This window comes from Mugil cephalus, chromosome 20 (assembly GCF_022458985.1).
Source record: "Mugil cephalus isolate CIBA_MC_2020 chromosome 20, CIBA_Mcephalus_1.1, whole genome shotgun sequence".
Lineage (NCBI taxonomy): Eukaryota > Metazoa > Chordata > Actinopteri > Mugiliformes > Mugilidae > Mugil > Mugil cephalus.
Genome location: NC_061789.1, coordinates 9,336,596 through 9,353,779, shown reverse-complemented (window position 1 = coordinate 9,353,779; position 17,184 = coordinate 9,336,596). Strand labels below are relative to the sequence as shown.

Here is a 17,184-nt window from a genome sequence, read left to right as displayed (position 1 = left end):
AAGAAATCAACAAAAAAAGCACGTGAACTCACCTGCCAGGTAGCTCCTCAGGCCCCGCCCCCGTGAGCACCACGCCCCTCCTCTTTGAGGTGAGTCTCCGCAGGTCGACCTGAGCGGGACCTGGCTCACACCGCTCTGAAACTCAATGCCGCCGCTCCGGGGCACCGGGAAATAAGAGGCTATTGTTCGAGACCTCCGCGTCTCCTCCGAAAGGACATGGAACCCGAGTACGGCGCCCTGGGTCGCTGCGTGTGCTGCTTCTGGCTCGCCGTGGCCTTTGACATCGTGGGACTGGCCGTGCTCCTCATCGGGGTGTTCGTCAACGTGTTTTTCTACGACCTGCTCATCTACGCGGGCGCCATCGTCATTTTCCTCAGCCTCATCTGGTGGGTGTTCTGGTACTCCGGGAACATCGAGGTGCCCCCGGCGGAGCTGGAGGATGATGTCGGGCTGCTGAAGAAGAAGAAGGGCGACTTGGGCGGCCTCGGCGGCGCGGTGAGGCGCATCTCCAGCCGCTTGTCCAGCAGCATCAGGGGCTCCTTCCGCGGGAACGGACCACCGACCGGCGGCGTCGCGACACGCTCGCGGCGGTCGGCCGCGGGGCCGCAGGTGTCCCCGCACGCGGAGCAGGTGTCCGTTGCCATGGGCACCGTGACCCCGCAGGATAACTTCCCGCACACCGCAGCCTCCTCGGTGGCGGGCTGTCACGTAGAGATGCCGCACACGGCCACGGAGAGTTCGCCGACATAGTCAACAGGTGAGGCCTCTCTCACAACTTTTAAATGTTAAAATAATTTAAGAAATATTAAACTCACAGCGGTGCAAATAAAATCTTTTCTTCCTTGTTCTGTCGCTTAATAGCAGAAGAAAAAAGGGTCGATACATCCTGGATTTAACACAGGCCTTGCACATGTTGAAAGGACAAATTCTCCAATGCAGCCCCATAATAAGAATTATATATGTATTATAATAATATAATGAGTGTTGATATTTTAAACGATGATCAAATATGTGTGACATTCACATATATTTGAAGAATTAATGTTTCTCTTTTACATTAAGGCCTCAAAGGCCTCTTCACTCCACCTGGGCGTAGTCCTATAATTTAAGTGGAAATATCTACCTTTAATTAGTTGATTATTTGTTTTGTGAAACCTGAAAAATGTCAACTGATTATTAAGTCATACATCAATGTCAGTTTATTTGTAAAGCACATTTAAAAACCAAAGTTTGCTGTACACAGTAGTCAGAGCCTGGAAAACATATATAAAACATACAAACGCACAAAGCCAAGACCGTGAAGAGGAAGTTAATTAATTCAATATTACTGTTATATTATCATTATTATTATTATTCAATAACGATACACATTTTCTCAAGAGTCCTTTTTAACCGGAAGAAACTACGAGCTGAATCCATGAGCTCATGTGTGGGGACAAATGTCCTTCAGCTGTGACAGTAAAACAGAGAACTATTAATAGCCAAAGATTAAAACAATAAAAAGTCACAGCTCTCAAACATAACTCAGCGGCAAATAATAAATAAATGAGTTTTAAGGAGGGATTTATAAAAAAACAGGTCTCGCCCGGCATGATATACAGAGGCAAGCTATTTATTTTATTAAAACATTGGTTATTATAATCATTATTATTATTTTTTAGAATGTGAATTTACTGTAAATACACTGTAAATAAAGGAAAATCTATACAACAGATTAAAGTTTAACGAGGACGTCCTCCATGCTGAGTACAACCTTGTTGTCTTTTCTAGTTTGATTTGGTTTAAATGCGGAACTAAAAAAAGAAAAGCTGCCTGTGGCTGCGGCAGTAAAAAGTCTCTTATCAGGGGCCAATCATTAACCACGGTTCACTTCTTACTAAAACACAAGGCCCTCAGTTCCAACAATAGCGGGCTTACCTGTAACTTCCGTAGAAATCACAGACGGATGGAGAAGTTTCTGATAAAACGCTCTGAAATTACTTTATGATATGTTATTGTAAATTTATCTCTTTTCTCTACAGAGACTTATCTGGATCCTTGCAACACTATACGAAGAACATGACCTAGAGACTCCTAAGCTGTCTTCACTTGACTTCAGTTGATGCTTCATTTTTTTTTTTTTTTTTTTTACTGTTTGTGTTTTTGAGATTATGAGAAATCATTGAATCAAATCATTCATTGTGATATCTGCACACGCGTTACCGGTTGTCGAGTTTAAGAAGACCTAAGGATGGATATTTTCTCAACAAATCTTCGAGAGACTTGCAGCGGTTCATGGTGTGATTTCCCAGGAAATCCACAGTGAACTATGAGTGAGCATCAATGGACTTAACCAGAGAACTTGTTTACATGTAGGTAAAAGAAACTGAGCTCAGCCCAGATTTAACCAGAACGTCCACACCTCAAATCTGAGCCGCCACCAAACTAAACCTGTGTTGGTTTTTACGGGTTTTTCTGTGACCGCCAACCGGGGGGGGCTCCCACGCTTTCGTTAAGTCCTGGCAATGTAATGCAATAGCAATGTTGGGGGGCCATTCACAAAAAAAAGGTAGAGTTAGAGGTAACGTGGAGGCGAGACAGCAAACCTCAGTAACCGTGCTTAACGTTAGCAGACATTGGAAATGCCACATGTCTTTCACCAGTTTTCATTTTTTATGTATTTTCTCCTCTGTACCCACACATGTCTGAGGAATCAAAATTGTGGCTTGTGAGGCTTAATTAAGTCTGCAGGTTTGTCAACAATTTTCTATGCTAATGGACCCCCAGATGGCAATTGTTTGTCTAACCTAGCAACAGTAACACAGGAAGTTTGACAAAGGGTAACAAAGGGTTTATGCTAATGGTTATTTGTGTTTGGTCTACTGTAAGAAAGAAAGAAAATGGTTTAATTTTCAGGCTGTGTGAACTGAAAAGGTAAAACTGATCTGTCTGCTATGTGTGACTTTGGTTTATATGTATGTTATGTCTGTTTTGTGTGACTGAATTGCCTTGCTGTGATATTGTGTACACAGTAAATGTGTCTAGTTTGTTCTTTCTCAGGTCTTTCTCACTGAAGAACTCTTGAATTTTGATGACACTTCCTGATTAAATATTTTTTAACCAAAGAGGAATGCATCATTGTCTCAGCTATCGATTAGTAAGTGCCAGATCACATATTAACAAATCAGTGATGTAATTAAGTGAAAATTGTTAAGTTATTTCTGGGCTTCAAGCTGCAGTGAATAATGATCTCGTGAGGTCATTTATGGGTGATAACAGTCACCTCTAAGAGTGACTTTTATTCTCACACTTTGCTCATAGCAGGGCTTGGTGACCAACATGCTAACCACATATTGAAAGTGTCTGTCCAAGCTCCTCAAACTGCCTCTTAGCTGTCTTCCTGTACACATACCTAGAATAGAGAAGAAAGGACATCCAGTGTCCAATGTCCCCCAGTCTACAGCCATAAATTTTGCTTTACAACCCACAGGAGTTACGCCACATGTGTTAGCTGCTTGTTGGACAACAAGTAGCTAACACATCTATGAAACCTCTGCCAAGTTTAGGAAATTATCCTAATTTGGGGTAGAGTTTAGTTTTACTGAGACAAAACCAGTTGGATTTGTTGGGTTTTCTGAATATTTTTTGACGCTAATTCAAGTTGTTTTATTTAGTTCTAAATGTCTGGTGACGAGTTTAGGTTTCTGTTAGGAACCCAAGAGGAAGGTGCCCATCTGAAAACAACATAACTAAATACTCGGCTGTAATTGGAGAACCTTTGATCAATACCAGCCCCGGGACGACTGAAATCCTTCACGTATGTTATAGCTTGGTTCCCGTTTAAGTGAAACTAATCTGACTATTGGTTTGAAGAGTGAAAAACAAGCAGCTGTTTCCCTGTTAGAGCCTAGTGTTTCGTGAACCCATCCATCCACCCCAACCTCTATAACAAGAGACCTCAATGGTATGTGTGGAATAAGGCCAGATGTACTGTACCTTCCTCTTCATCCAGCACCAATCAAATACCATTAAATGTAACATTATTTATTAATACCAGAAATGAAAATCCAATAATTGAAACGTACACAGCACAATAAAATCAGCAACCAGACACACCTTTTGGGTAACGGAGCAGAAGCGACTCCTGCCGAGATAACAGCAGTAAATGTTTTGGGATGAGGCTACCAGGCCGGCCCACTGATTCAGTTTCATGCTGTGACCCTTACCTTACTACAGGGAACGGTCATGATTTCTGTTAAGATATTACTCATTAGGTTGGACTTACTGATACTTCTGTGCACAGTTATTCAGCAGCAGACATGTTACACGGGGAGAAACAACATAAACATGTAATGTTTATGCTGGGTGCTGTTGGTTTTGAACTGAATACTGCGGTGGAAAAACAGGTGGAGCTGGCAGCATGTGTCCTTATCCCCACCAATAAAGATAAGGAGCCTCAGCGTCTAACCTTTGGAACGAGCTGACTTTTATGATACTGCCGTTCCTTCTCATTTTTATCTTCAACTCCCATTTTCATAAAGCATGTTGCAAAGCAACATATCCAGCTGTAGATGACCAAATTTATGACGTATTTGATGAGTAAACGCAAGTCCATGACTACATCAACTGGAATAATACAGTAATACATGTCCCAAAAGTTTTTTTTTTTTTTTGTATTACTACATAGACAATGGACATAAATAGTCCACTGTAGCTATATAAAAACACTGAAGGTATGAGTCATCCTGTACTTGATAGGAAGCTAAACAGCTTCTTGTCCCTTAGTCTCTCATGAATGGTACGTTAAATATACATGGATGATTTGTGTCACTCCAGAAATTAATAAATTATTTTATTATTATGCTATTTAAATTAAATTGTTTTAAAACTGTCAAGCAGAATATCACAATGAAAAAAGTAAAGAGGCTGAAAAATGCAGGTGACACAAAACACTGGAGGCAGGAAGTAAAACAGAAAATACACACAAAGGAGGCATGCTAAACTCCCCAAAGTGACAAAATAAGTAGTCACTGTTAGATAATATAATGAAGGCATCTGTTTTATTTTTAATCCACTTGTGTTAAATAGTGCTTATACATCTGATGGGTTTGTTTTTGTGTTCTTTTCTGTCTCCAAGGAAACTAAATGTTCATGTTTGGTCATTAGATTTATTTTCTGCTATCTGTATGCAAGGTTTGAAAATGTCTCATTGGCATCTTAATAATGATAATTTCAGAAAATCGATACAAACTGGCACATAACAAAAAGTCTTAAGGTTTTAACCAGCACAATATTTGTCTTATTAAGTTTCATCAAGAAGGAACCACGGTTTTGTAGAAATAAAATAACATACAACTTAAAATAAAAGAATGTCTACTTTACAGAATGCATGGGACAGTGTGTACTAGATGATTTTACGGTCATAAATAATGAAGTACTGACCGCACACAGTCAAGTTCATTAACATGTGCACAAACGGAACCAGTGACACCATAATTCGACTATTCCGGACGTCTTTGAATGCGACACCGAGATTCACTTCCGTAAACACAGGGTTCTCTTCCGGTTACGAAAACCTAGCTCGCACATGCGCTAGACAAGGCAGTCGCGGAGTTTATTCTCCAAACATGTGCAATAAATAAATGTTACTATTTAAATGTCAGACCGTGACTGAATATTAGCCGAGGCTAATGATGAAACTAGCTCGAAATATCCCCCACGACTCGACGTTTTTTTTTTCTTTAGCTTGAAGAAAGCTAACTTAGCCGAGTAAAAGCAGTCGTTAGCCGGTGGTTGTTGATATTTTCAGGAGGCTGTGTGAATATGGAGATAGAGAGTCGGGAGTTTTTGAACACTCCACCTGCGAAGATTGTCAGGTTTGGGGGCAGCGTTGAGGAGACACTTGAGAAATATAGGCAGGTGAGTGATGTCGTTGAGTTAAACTGTGCTGAAAATTAAAAGTTTACTATTGACATGAGCATTTTAAAGGAGTCAACGTCACAGAAGACAACACAGACACAAAGGAACGTGTCACTGGCTGTAAAATGTCAAAAATGCCGTAATCCATTTGTTATATAATAATTAAATGTGTTTTAACAATAAACAGCCAAATGATTGTTTTAAAGTCTTTGTTTTAAAGGCACGCTCACTTATTTTGATTGCATTGCACCAAAATACTGAAAGGATGCCTCTCCCTGGACCCTACATACTTTACACACCTTCTTAAACTTAACAGCAAAAACAGTAAACAGCCCTAGTAAGGGCTCGTCAGTGTCAATAGGTAAACTGTACAAACCTACATGATGTGAATGATCCTGTTCCACCACATCCAAAGACATGATTTTAGCTTTGAGACACGGTGCGTTTTCCTGACGAATAGGCGATGTAATTCATCTCATTTGGCTAATTATGCTGCGTCTGTTCCTTCTTTAAAGGGAGACTCGAGTGGTTACGAGCTGCTGCAACATCAGCTGGCTGATCCTGAGATAAAGGTACAGTAAAGCATCCACCTGTGATCCGTGTGAAAACCTGAAGCCTTTGTTATGCAGCTTTGATTTCCTCCTCTCTACAGGATGCTCAGATCATCAGCTGGCTGCAGGAGTTTCGGGCTTGTGTGAGCCAGCTCACCAAGGACCACGAACGACTTATTTATACCATCTTGGTGAGTATGGAGGCGGCGCAGAGGCTTGTTTTGTAGTTTTTCAACATTTAGGTGCAGCAGTGGAGACTGAGATTGTGCCTCCATGGTGAATCTGTGTGTGTGTGTGTGATTTTTTTGTTTCCAGCGGCTTCCGTGGGTGGGTCGGAGCCAGGCCGTGGTGGAGGAGTACATGGCCTTCCTCAGTAACCTGGTGTCGGCTCAGACGGTCTACCTGTGCGCCTGCCTCAAGATGGTGGTGTCCCACTTTACTCCCAGTACGCTCCCTCCGACTGACGCCTGAATAATCGTAAATTAAATCAGGTGGCGTCAGAGCCTTAAAATATGTGGCTGTGTTTTGTTTTTCAGAGAGAGTGACCATCTGTGAAGGAGGAGTGGACATCTCTGATTCAGATGATGAAGATGAGAGTGAGCAGCTTTTTATTTTTGTATTCTGGAGGGATGTTAGTGTGAATGGCTTCCAATCATCACATTTTATTCTGACATTAAATGCAGATGAATTGACACCATACAGCTCCTTTGATTTCATTTATTTTCTTTTTTATTCATTTATTGTTTTAGATCTTCCCAGAAACTTCAATCAGTGTCACCAGGCGCTACAGCTCATCACCAGATATGTCCCATCGTAAGTCATCTGCCGTGTGATATTTTTATTTTTATGTTTTACTCTCTTAGTCATGTAATGAGCCTTAGTTCAAAGTGTTAGAGTTTGTTTTATTAATCACTTGCACTGACGACCTGCTTCATTGCCCTTCGTTGCCTCCTCTCTGGAAGGAAATCTACGTTGTTGAAAAGTGTTCCTCTCATTCTCTCTTTAACTATTGACCATATCTGCAAACTGTGTCTAATCCATCAATACATGACTTAATGTGTCATAACTACTTATAAATGACTAAAACAACTTAAAATACATATTAAATTTACTTGAACTTTATGTTTTCTTGTGATTTTGTGTCTATACACCGAGTTGTAACACCAACCTAATATTGTAGTTAACATGTGACTATAAATATTTGTTCTCTTGTTTTAGCACGAGTCGCTTCCTGATGCCGATTCTGCAGGACAACTTCCCGTTCGTACAGAAATCCTCCAGAACACTGGTAAGAGGAAACCGAGGCAAACATGAACAAGCGATCAGGAAAATGACATCTCTCCATGTGTGTAACCTTAAGATTTATTAAAATGTGCTACTTTGGTGCAGTAGTGAACTTAAACCTGCTGAGATCTCATCACAGTGTGTCCGACTTTACTCACATGCTTTTTCACTTTGCATTATCTGATCCAGATAGATTTACTGGATACAAACTAGATTTTAGTATCAGGTACAAATTGTTTATTAAGGATCTCATTCAGGCTGACTGTCATCACATGCAAAGGATACCTTTCAACCATCATTAAATGGTGAATAAATTAATGTCGATGACTTCACAGGAGTCAGAAAACAGATTTTCGTTGACGGATTAGACATTGACTGAATTCATATTAATTTGTTTGATTTTTGCAATAATTACGCAGCAGTTTTATTGCAACATCTTCCGTGCCGTGAGTATTGTTGTGTATTCGCAGTATTAACCGCACTTATGTTGATGCTTGTTTACAGGAGTGTTACGTCCACAACCTCCTGAGGGTGACGGTGTACATACCATCAATTAGACGAGACGTGCTGGAGGTGATCATCGGGAAGGTGCTCAAACTGGACGTGAGTGCTACAGCTCCATATTATTCTACTGCCCCGCATCACAACTTTAAATGGCCAATAAAGTCTAAGGTTTATGTTTAACTTTAGCTGCATTTACTCCCAAACAACCAGGAACTTTTAAAGCTTTAGTCAGAAAAGCTTTAAAGTTCTGGTTCCTTTAGATCATTGGTTGTCTTTGATTCCACTGAGTTACTTTGCTGTAGTATAAGAATTTATTTTACACGTGACTACGTCATCATCCTCCTCACTCCAGTCCAGTAGGTGGCAGCAATGCACAAGACTACAGACATCACTGCAATTTATTGAGTCAATGCTGGGAATAAAATAATTTTAAAGCATCCAAATGGCTAAATCTAGTAGGTAGTAAGTAAGTTAATGTAGTTGACTAAAGTACTACTACACAGTGACTGACTGTGAGGAAAAACTGCAGTGAGTACTCCACCAGTCAAACACTGCGAGCCCCACCCTCAAAGTCCCTTCACTTTTTAAATGCAGCACCCAACAAGTGGAACTTTATGAAGGTAGTATAATTTCCACGAGGTTCATTATAGTTCCCGGCTGGGGGAACTCATTGATGTACGTTTAGGTTCCTGGTTCCCAGGGAAAATGGAAATGTGGCTTTTGAAAGTAACAGGGACTCGGAAGGTGGATACAGTCTCTTTTCTTGTATCTTTTAACACGTCAGTCCACATGTTTTCTAGGTGAGTGCGTCCCGAGCGGACATCGAGGAGGCAGAAGAAAATGCAGTCGAGAACCAGAGGACAGAGGAACACACTGAAGAGGGACTCTTTGACATGGTAACAGCCAGAACCTCCTAGGATGAGATTTTTCAGATTTCTATAATTGTAGAAGAAATGGAAGTTTGGAGGACTGACTCTCCTCTTGTCCTCCGTCAGGACGAGGACATGTCAGCAGATAAGCCTGCCGGGAAGACGTCGATGGCTCATCCGGTGGCCGAGAGGCTGGACAGCCTCATGGCCGTGCTGCTGGCGTACATCAAGGACGTCTGTCACGACAACGGTACATGAAGAGCTTAGCTTTTACTACAGCCTCTTTAAACATGATACTAACTAATGTAAGATTTGACTGAGGAAAACAAGATCTAAAAGAATCTCAAAGCCACAATATGACTGGAGGTATTTCTCAAGGATTGATTTTATTATTACCTGTCTGTGATTTAGAATTAGAAATGTGAATGTTACGGCCATAGAGCCATACAATGATGATTGTAGATCAGATCAGCTATTTTTTTTTTAGTTATGAATCATCCTCTCGAGTGGTTTTCTCTCTGTTTTCTCTCTCAGGCTCTCTTCACGTGGAAAGGACCAAGGAGCTGTACAAAGATTTGCTGAGTGTGTTTGACAAGCTCATTCTGCCCACTTACGCATCCTGTCACGTCCAGTACACGCTCTTCTACATCTGCAGCTTCAGACTGGTCAGTGCAACTTGCGCCGTTGTGGCTGGAAATAAAGCAGATTCAGGTTAAAGCGTGCAGCAGTAACATAAATGAAATGTTTCCGGTAACTGCTGATCTGCCGTCTTGCTTCAGATCCTTCCAAACAAACATTTTTTTTTTTTATGATTAAGCCATTAAATACAAGTTAAAAGGTTTATCAAGAGGATAATTGAGTTCATCGTCTGCGTAAGGGTTTATATCATGTCCTCGAGAAATGTATTCAAATTTGAAAACCAATATGATACATTACTAATGACTATGCTAAAAGGTGTTTTATGACAATAAATCTTTTTAGTCTAATGTTTTTAATAGCTCATAAATCTTTAAAAATGTAAAGTAGTGCTGAAATAACCCTTATATTGTGTTGTTTGCTAGAATATGTCAATAAATATGTGAATTCTAATTTAAAATCCAATTCTAATGTCATGTTTCTGGTGTGCTTTACGTTCTGTGTTTTCTTTATTCTGTACCACAGGCCCTAGCCGAGGCCTTCCTTGATCACCTGTGGAAGATCCTGCAGAACCCCTCTCAGCCTCCCGTCATCCGCCAGGCTGCCGCTGTGTACCTGGGAAGCTTCCTGGCCCGGGCCAAGTTCGTCCCCGTGGTGTGAGTTGAAAACAGATGAAAGTCGACGGCGCAGCGTGTTTTCCTTTATTTCAAGCTCTTGTTCTGATCCGGCGTCCGCCTCTTCTCAGGACCGTGCGGGCCTGTTTGGATTTGCTGATCTCCTGGATCCACGGCTACATCGACAGCCAGGACAGCAGCGGCAAACAGGTGTGCTGCGACACCAGCCTGCACGGGCCCTTCTACACGGCCTGCCAGTCCGTCTTCTACACGCTCATCTTCAGACACAGGGCCATGCTGGAGGCCAACATGAAGAAAGGTAGAAAGAGTGCACATCCGAACAAGTGGCAAGTGACACACAGCAACACGTCTGAGCATCGAAAAGTAACATCAGTGTGTTTGTTTGGTGTCAGGACTCGAGTACCTGCAGAGTTTGAACCTGGAGCGGGTGGTGATGTGTCAGCTGAACCCTCTGAAAGTCTGCCTGCCCTCAGTCACCAGCATGTTTGCTGCCATCACCAGGTACCATATCAAATACTGCTTGTTGTATTTATCTGAAGGTTTCTGTTAGAGATCGAACGATATGGATTTTTTAGGGCCGATACCGTTATTTAAAAAAAATTTTTTTTTTTACATCAGCCTTCGCCGATACCTGCTGCTAATTTTTCTGAGCCAATATTTGGAGTTTGCCTTTTCTCCCTTCATTTACATGATGAAAATAACAAATGTTAGATGTCTGAATTTAACCGATACCAGTAAAAACCACAAATATCAGCCCCTTATATTAGTCAATCTCTAGTTTTTATGTATCTGCTGGTACAAGAAGAACTGTAAGATCAAGATGTTCTGGGAACTTCCCAATTTTCTTTGCATTCACGCCACCAACAGGAAGTCAGGTAATAAACAGCCAGTCTGTATTATAACGACACTCACAAACAGGCTCAAGTAAACCTTTCTAAATCTTTCTACTCCTAACATCAAGAACTATACGTGCATGGCAAACAGCTAGTTTTACCGATCTTTCTTTTTAAATAATGGATGGTGGCCGCTCTCAGTTCCTCTTGTGCTCGAAAAATCCGGGAAAAAAAAGGATCGTAAAAATCTAAGATCTACACAAGTTCTCGGCTCCTGTTTTGCCAAAAGTTGCAGGAACTATTAAAAAAAGTTCCTGCTGTCTGAAAGAACTTAAGATGCAAAACTGTCATTTAAAAGTAAAAGTTCTGCAACCTCCCAAGTAAACGCACCAAAGCTCCATACATATTTTTTGTTTCAATGCCAAACTGCTGTGCGTCTGTTGTGCGTGTAAGTTGTTTCCTCGTCCTCCTGGTCGTCTACAGCTGTATTTTTCTGTTGCAGGAAGTATCAAGTGGTGTTCTGCTACACCATCATCGAGAGGAACAACCGCCTGGCGCTGCCGGTGGTGCGCAGCTCCGGAGGTGGAGACTGCATCAGCACCAACACAAACCCACTGGACAGCTTCTTCCCCTTCGACCCCTACGTCCTCAAGAGGTACGGCCGCACCGTTATTCTCACATTTAAACACGAACATGGCACAAACCGGAGAGACTTGCCTCCACCTGAGGGTTGACCCAACTAGTCTGGACAAGGAAGCTTAAACTACACAATAAAAACAACCATAAACATGTTTACAGGTCAGGTCAGCTGATTGAGCCTCTGTACCAGGTCTGGGAGGAACTTGCAGACACAGAGTTGCCTCCCACAAAAACAGCCCAACAGGTGAGTTGATGGGAAATTACTCGTGGCCAAACACACCAAAAAAATATCTAAATGTTCTATTTGATGCCCTGACTGTGTTTGTTCCCGTGTGTCAGAGCTCGAGGGAGGACGAGGACGACTTCCTGAGGGGGGAGACGCCGCAGAACGACGGCATCGTGGGAATGACGCCCAGCTCTTACGAGTCGAACCTCCTCAACCCGAGCAGCGTGGGTTCGCCCCCCTGCATCCTCCAGAGGCCGTTCTAGTCCCTCAGACCGGTGGACTGTCCTCGTTGAACCCTCGTATTTAGAGTGGGACCTTTTTTCTTTACTCCGCAGTAAGCTGAACGGACATGCACCTGCACAGTTTAGGATTCAACACACACAAATCAGCCCTGAGATATGTGCTCAAACACGAACACTCACCTGTTTTTTTTTTTTTTTTAATGTATCTGTGTACATATATATATATATAAAGACAACAGTGAAATGTGGAGCCCTGAATGATCGATGGTCTAAAGAGGTTCGTCTAGTTTTAACAGCTTTACGTGAACTGCTGTAGACAGGTCTTTGCTTTCGTTTCTTTTTCTGTATGGAAGAACATTTAACTAATTAAACTAAAGGATTAGATGATATATTTGCCGAGAGGAAAACATTTCTTTTTTGTTTTTTACATAAATACTACCCCACTCCCCAGAGGTTTTACAAAGATCAGAGACAAAAAAAAGAAACTCAAGTCTGAGTTGAATCCATTCTTAGCTCATCATAACTCCTCTACTTTAAGCAGTTTATCCAAGAGTCACGCTGATCAGGCATAACATTATGACCACCTGCCTGTAGGTCTCCCTTGTGCCTCCAAAGCTATTCTGCATTGGAGGCCGGGTCAACACCTTGTGTTTTTTTTTTTTTTTTAGTTTTTGTGGTTGCTGCCATCAAGGAGAGTCATTGCTATGGGGTGGGGGTGTTAGATGTGGTTTAGGTGGGTGCTACATGTCTAAGTAACATTCAGTACGTTCACATGCACGTGAAAAAAACTAATTATTGCCTTAATCCGACTTTAACTGGACAATTTAAGTGGATGTAAACACATTACCCCGACTAATCTCTGCTCTGCTCTGGAAGTCGATTTTCTCGGCCATGTATACGCCTTAATCGGACTTTAACTGGATAACGCGTGTGCGCATGCTCCACAATTGCTGCGCTGGCGTATGACCCTGGAACAGAAACATCCAAGAAAGACGGTCACGGAAGACGACGGTAAACAGAGCAAAACACATTACGTACGACGTTGAAAAAAGCTGAACTATTATCCATTTGGTTGTAGTTTGAAATGTTGGTCTGAAACATGAAGACTCTTGTTTATTATATGATGTAATAGGTCCACTGGGAAGGGGGCCGTATCAACGTGGTATTAATTAGACACATATCGCCACCTAGTGTAGAGGAGGAGGACATGTTCCCGTCAGTTATTCGATTTTCTCCGCTGCACGTAAACTGGGACAAGGACGGCATTCAGAAAGTTTAATATCGAGCATAGCTCCATTAAGCTGCGCATGTAAACGCACTGATTGTCACAAGATGGTAACTGTTATTTACCTCTCCGGCTGGTGGTTATAATGTCATGGCTGATTGGTGTACATACAAACAAAAAACAATATAAATAAAAGACACACGACTCCAGCTCCAGTTATAAGTTATTCCTTTAATATAAAACAGTAACAGAAAGAATTCGAGGCCACACCAAAGATGCAATCTGGCTGAATTACAGGACATGTTTTAAATTTTCTCTCTTTTTTTTTTTTTAGGCTTTTTTTTTTTTTTTTAACTTGCTGCCGTCTGTACAAATAAAATCAATGCTCCACATGTAGCCTACTGCCTACTGCTCTGCGACTACCAAAATACGAGCTCATGTAGCCGGAGCCGCCCCCACACCCCTCCCTCCCGGACACGGGAGTCGCAAACATGAACCATGCAGTGATGGGAAGCTGCAGATGAAGCTGCAGATGAAGCTTTAGCGCCGCTCGTGTCCGACACCTTTAAAACCTTTCGCTTCGTGCCTTTTTATGAATGGGTAAAGACACGGGGGAGAGTTAGCAATGATGGGAAAGGGACACTGCTGATGTTTTGCTTTTTTCCTCTTTCTTCTACTCTTCTGCTCAACGTTTGAGAGAGAGGAGACTCTTTAAACGCCTTTCCAAGCAAACGCGTCCTCCGTTACATGCAGTCCGTGGAGTGACTCTGAGAGCGGGGGTACAAAAGAGGTCAGGGAGGAGATTTAACAAGGTTTACAGCAGCTGTGTGTGTTGTGGACTCAGTCATGCAGCTCCCCCAACAACACCTGCTGTTAAGAGTTAACACAGGAGGGAAAAAAAAAAAAGAGGAGCAGACTTTTATTTATTTGGCAGAGCATTTCTCATAGAGACTTCTGTGACTTATCATCCAAAGAGTCCTCGGGTCGCGGCTGAGTCGACGCCTCCCGCCGCTGAACCCTGCAGAGAAGAGACGGTGGGACACTGTTTTTTTCTTTGGGGGGGCTTTGGCATTAAAACGTGATCAATCAGTCGCCCGGGAGCTGTGGTGATGTGGATTTGTTGAAGCCGCGTTGTTGGGTTCTGAAGTCGTGCTGGAGTGTCTTGCCGTCGGTGGGGGTTCAGCCGCTGGTTTTGGCCTCTTCAGCCCGGCCCGCGGCGGTTCTCCCTCCCTCCCTCCGTCTTCTCTGGCTCCTCACACTTCATGCGGACTCAGAGCTGGGACTGACGCCCCCTCGGACGCACTCGTAGATGCTGAAACAAATTAATATTTCATGAGTAATTTCTCAGAAACCCTCACAGTCTACTAAGAATTCGCTTGTATTTAGCAGCAAAACAAGAATATCAAGAACCTAAATTGCTCCCATTATTACGTACCGACTCCTTACATTTAATTAATTGAGACAAAAGTTGGACATTGTGTATCATCAGATAAACTAACTTTGCACTGGGTCACGTTATTTATTTGGTCCTTCATGAAGCGATGATGAATGACGTATGGAAGCCTAAAGGGGACCTAACTTTTTTGTTTTATCCTGTAATTTAGGGCCACGTTATATATAAAAAAAAAAATACAAGGAAAAAACTAGAGGAAACAATAGCAAGATTTGTAAAATTTATCCTCAAAAATGATTAAATGAACTTGACTGAAATTTTTAAATATCTGGTAAAAATCTGGTAATGGAAACGCCCACATTTTGAAAAACCTCTCAAATATCTAAAACTAAAACACTTTTACGCTCTCATGAGGTGTTTTTTAAGACGTACTGATATAAAAGTTTATTGCAAACTTGCAATGGAAACACTTTTTTCATATTTCCCTGTCACTGGTGTCACCAGAGATGACGCAGGGAGTCATGTGACCAGTTCATTTAAAGTCCATCTTGCTCAAAGTGAAGTCTCGTGTGATGAGAATTTAAGAGAATTGTGGGAAATCGTGAGATGAGAGTTTACGAGAGTCAAATCTCATTCACCAAAATACCTTTCAATGGAAACGCGTTCAAAGTGGCGCAATTCTACAAATTTCAGAAATATCGCTTTTATTTTGCAAAAATGCATGTTTTGGTCACTGGATTTTCCGTTTCCAGAAATGGAAACATGGAGCAAAAACTGAGCGGTTATTTGATTTTCAGTTTAAAATAAAAAATTATTAAAATCGCGGCTCGTGACTTTTCATTTTGTGAAGGGGATGCGGGGGTCGTGAAAACCGTCGTCCTCTCTACCTTTGTCGTCAGCAGCGACGGTGCACACGCCCTCCACCAGCTCTTTGGCCTCCACAGCCAGCTGGAAGGCAGGATCAGGAAGTGGTGATGGGGTGTCGGGGCTGTCTGTGATCGGAGGCGACATGTTGCTCCTGGTAAACACCAAATACACACACACACACACACACACACACACACACACACACACACACAGGAAGAGTGGATTACAGAAGGATCCTTAATGCTCCTGCCACCAGTGAACCTGATAATGTTGCGTTGTGGATTTCTTACCCGCCTTCTCCTCCAAACAGACTGGGCGTCGTCAACACTTTGTGGACGCTCTGTAGAGACAGAGAAGCATTACCTTCCTGGTTTTAACATGTTTATTTCTGCTGTGAAGTTGCACTTTTTAACATTTTAACATCTCATTTGGAGCCAGCCTCAAGTGGCCATTTGAGGAACTGCAGACGTAACACGTGTGCATTAGATTTATCTTTTATCCCCAGAGGAAGGTGTTTTGAAAAATCAGACTAAGACAGAAACATAGTGACTCGCTTTGCCTACATTAACATGAGAAAATGCTGGTTTTATCCTCTGACAGGACGGGTATAATTGTGAGGCAGCATGTGGGCTCCATAGGACACCACTGAAAGACAGAGTGGGAAGTCGCTTAAAATCTACCTGTAAAATTGGAAAAGTGAGTTTTTTGTTTGAAAACAAAATTAATCTCTGTGCAGGCTTTTATTATTATTATTATTTATTATTATTATTATTATTTTGTTTTGGAGGAATTTGTAGGAGACTTTTGGACCGTTGGAGCTTGTGCTCACTACTGGCCCTTATATGAGCAAATTCCTCAGCTGTCACTATGTTTGCATGGATCTGACCTTTTCTTGCAGCCTTTTTTGATTGAGGACAATCAAACCTTGCAGGTGCTCAAGGTCTGACCCAGTCTAACCTTGATCCTGTCAAGAACTGGTTAAACGTGTAAGTCCACATGTTTCTAAACCGGTCTGTGCAGTTCACAGCAGAGAGCGTCAGTGTGTAACTCAGCCACTAGGGGGCAAACTGACTCCATCTGGGAAACGTTTGGTGTCGTGAACCTTTCCTTTGGCCTGAGACCGTGAAATCTGGGACGGATCACGAGGTGCGAGGCTGAACACACGCAGACCATCGCGGGTCTAATCTACCGACGACCTCCTCGGGGTCCTGAAGTCGAGGAGACGTCAGACTTTGTCGCGAGGGCGCTCAGGTGAGAGCCGTACCTGAGCGAAGCCCAGCAGCTTCTTGTTGGAGATCTCCAGGTGTTTCCTGCTCAGCTCCGACTTCCTCAGCTGGCAGTCGATGTTCGTCAGCCTCCTGCTCAGCTCCACCACCTCCTCC

At 42.4% G+C, this 17,184-nt stretch overlaps 3 protein-coding genes across 5 annotated transcripts in view; 2 read left to right on the top strand and 1 right to left on the bottom strand.

Moving 5' to 3' along the window:
• Window positions 1-102: 102 nt before the first annotated feature.
• Window positions 103-3,104, top strand: si:dkeyp-72e1.6 (transmembrane protein 238-like). The gene is made up of 2 exons (XM_047571978.1): window positions 103-757; window positions 2,022-3,104. Exon 1 carries the CDS (start codon window positions 217-219, stop codon window positions 748-750), a length of 534 nt encoding a protein of 177 aa, XP_047427934.1. The 5' UTR covers window positions 103-216; the 3' UTR covers window positions 751-757; window positions 2,022-3,104.
• A 2,435-nt stretch (window positions 3,105-5,539) lies between these two features.
• Window positions 5,540-12,706, top strand: rrn3 (RRN3 homolog, RNA polymerase I transcription factor). The gene is made up of 17 exons (XM_047570786.1): window positions 5,540-5,898; window positions 6,414-6,470; window positions 6,551-6,640; window positions 6,765-6,894; window positions 6,986-7,045; window positions 7,199-7,262; window positions 7,668-7,737; window positions 8,238-8,336; window positions 9,038-9,133; window positions 9,233-9,356; window positions 9,641-9,771; window positions 10,268-10,398; window positions 10,488-10,675; window positions 10,770-10,878; window positions 11,713-11,865; window positions 12,009-12,093; window positions 12,189-12,706. The coding sequence occupies exons 1-17, from the start codon at window positions 5,803-5,805 to the stop codon at window positions 12,336-12,338; spliced, it is 1,833 nt and encodes a 610-aa protein (XP_047426742.1). The 5' UTR covers window positions 5,540-5,802; the 3' UTR covers window positions 12,339-12,706.
• Window positions 12,707-13,753: 1,047 nt separating this feature from the next.
• si:dkeyp-72e1.9 (syntaxin-binding protein 4) overlaps window positions 13,754-17,184 on the bottom strand; it is a 52,322-nt gene continuing 48,891 nt past the window's right edge. For all 3 annotated transcript variants that reach the window (XM_047570862.1, XM_047570864.1, XM_047570863.1), the window contains exons 18-21: window positions 17,067-17,183; window positions 16,093-16,142; window positions 15,823-15,953; window positions 13,754-14,854 (exon numbers count right to left, since the gene is read on the bottom strand). In XM_047570862.1, the coding sequence (XP_047426818.1) occupies window positions 14,796-14,854; window positions 15,823-15,953; window positions 16,093-16,142; window positions 17,067-17,183 (357 nt within the window). In that variant the 3' untranslated portion in view covers window positions 13,754-14,795. The remainder of the gene's footprint in view (window positions 14,855-15,822; window positions 15,954-16,092; window positions 16,143-17,066; window position 17,184) is intronic.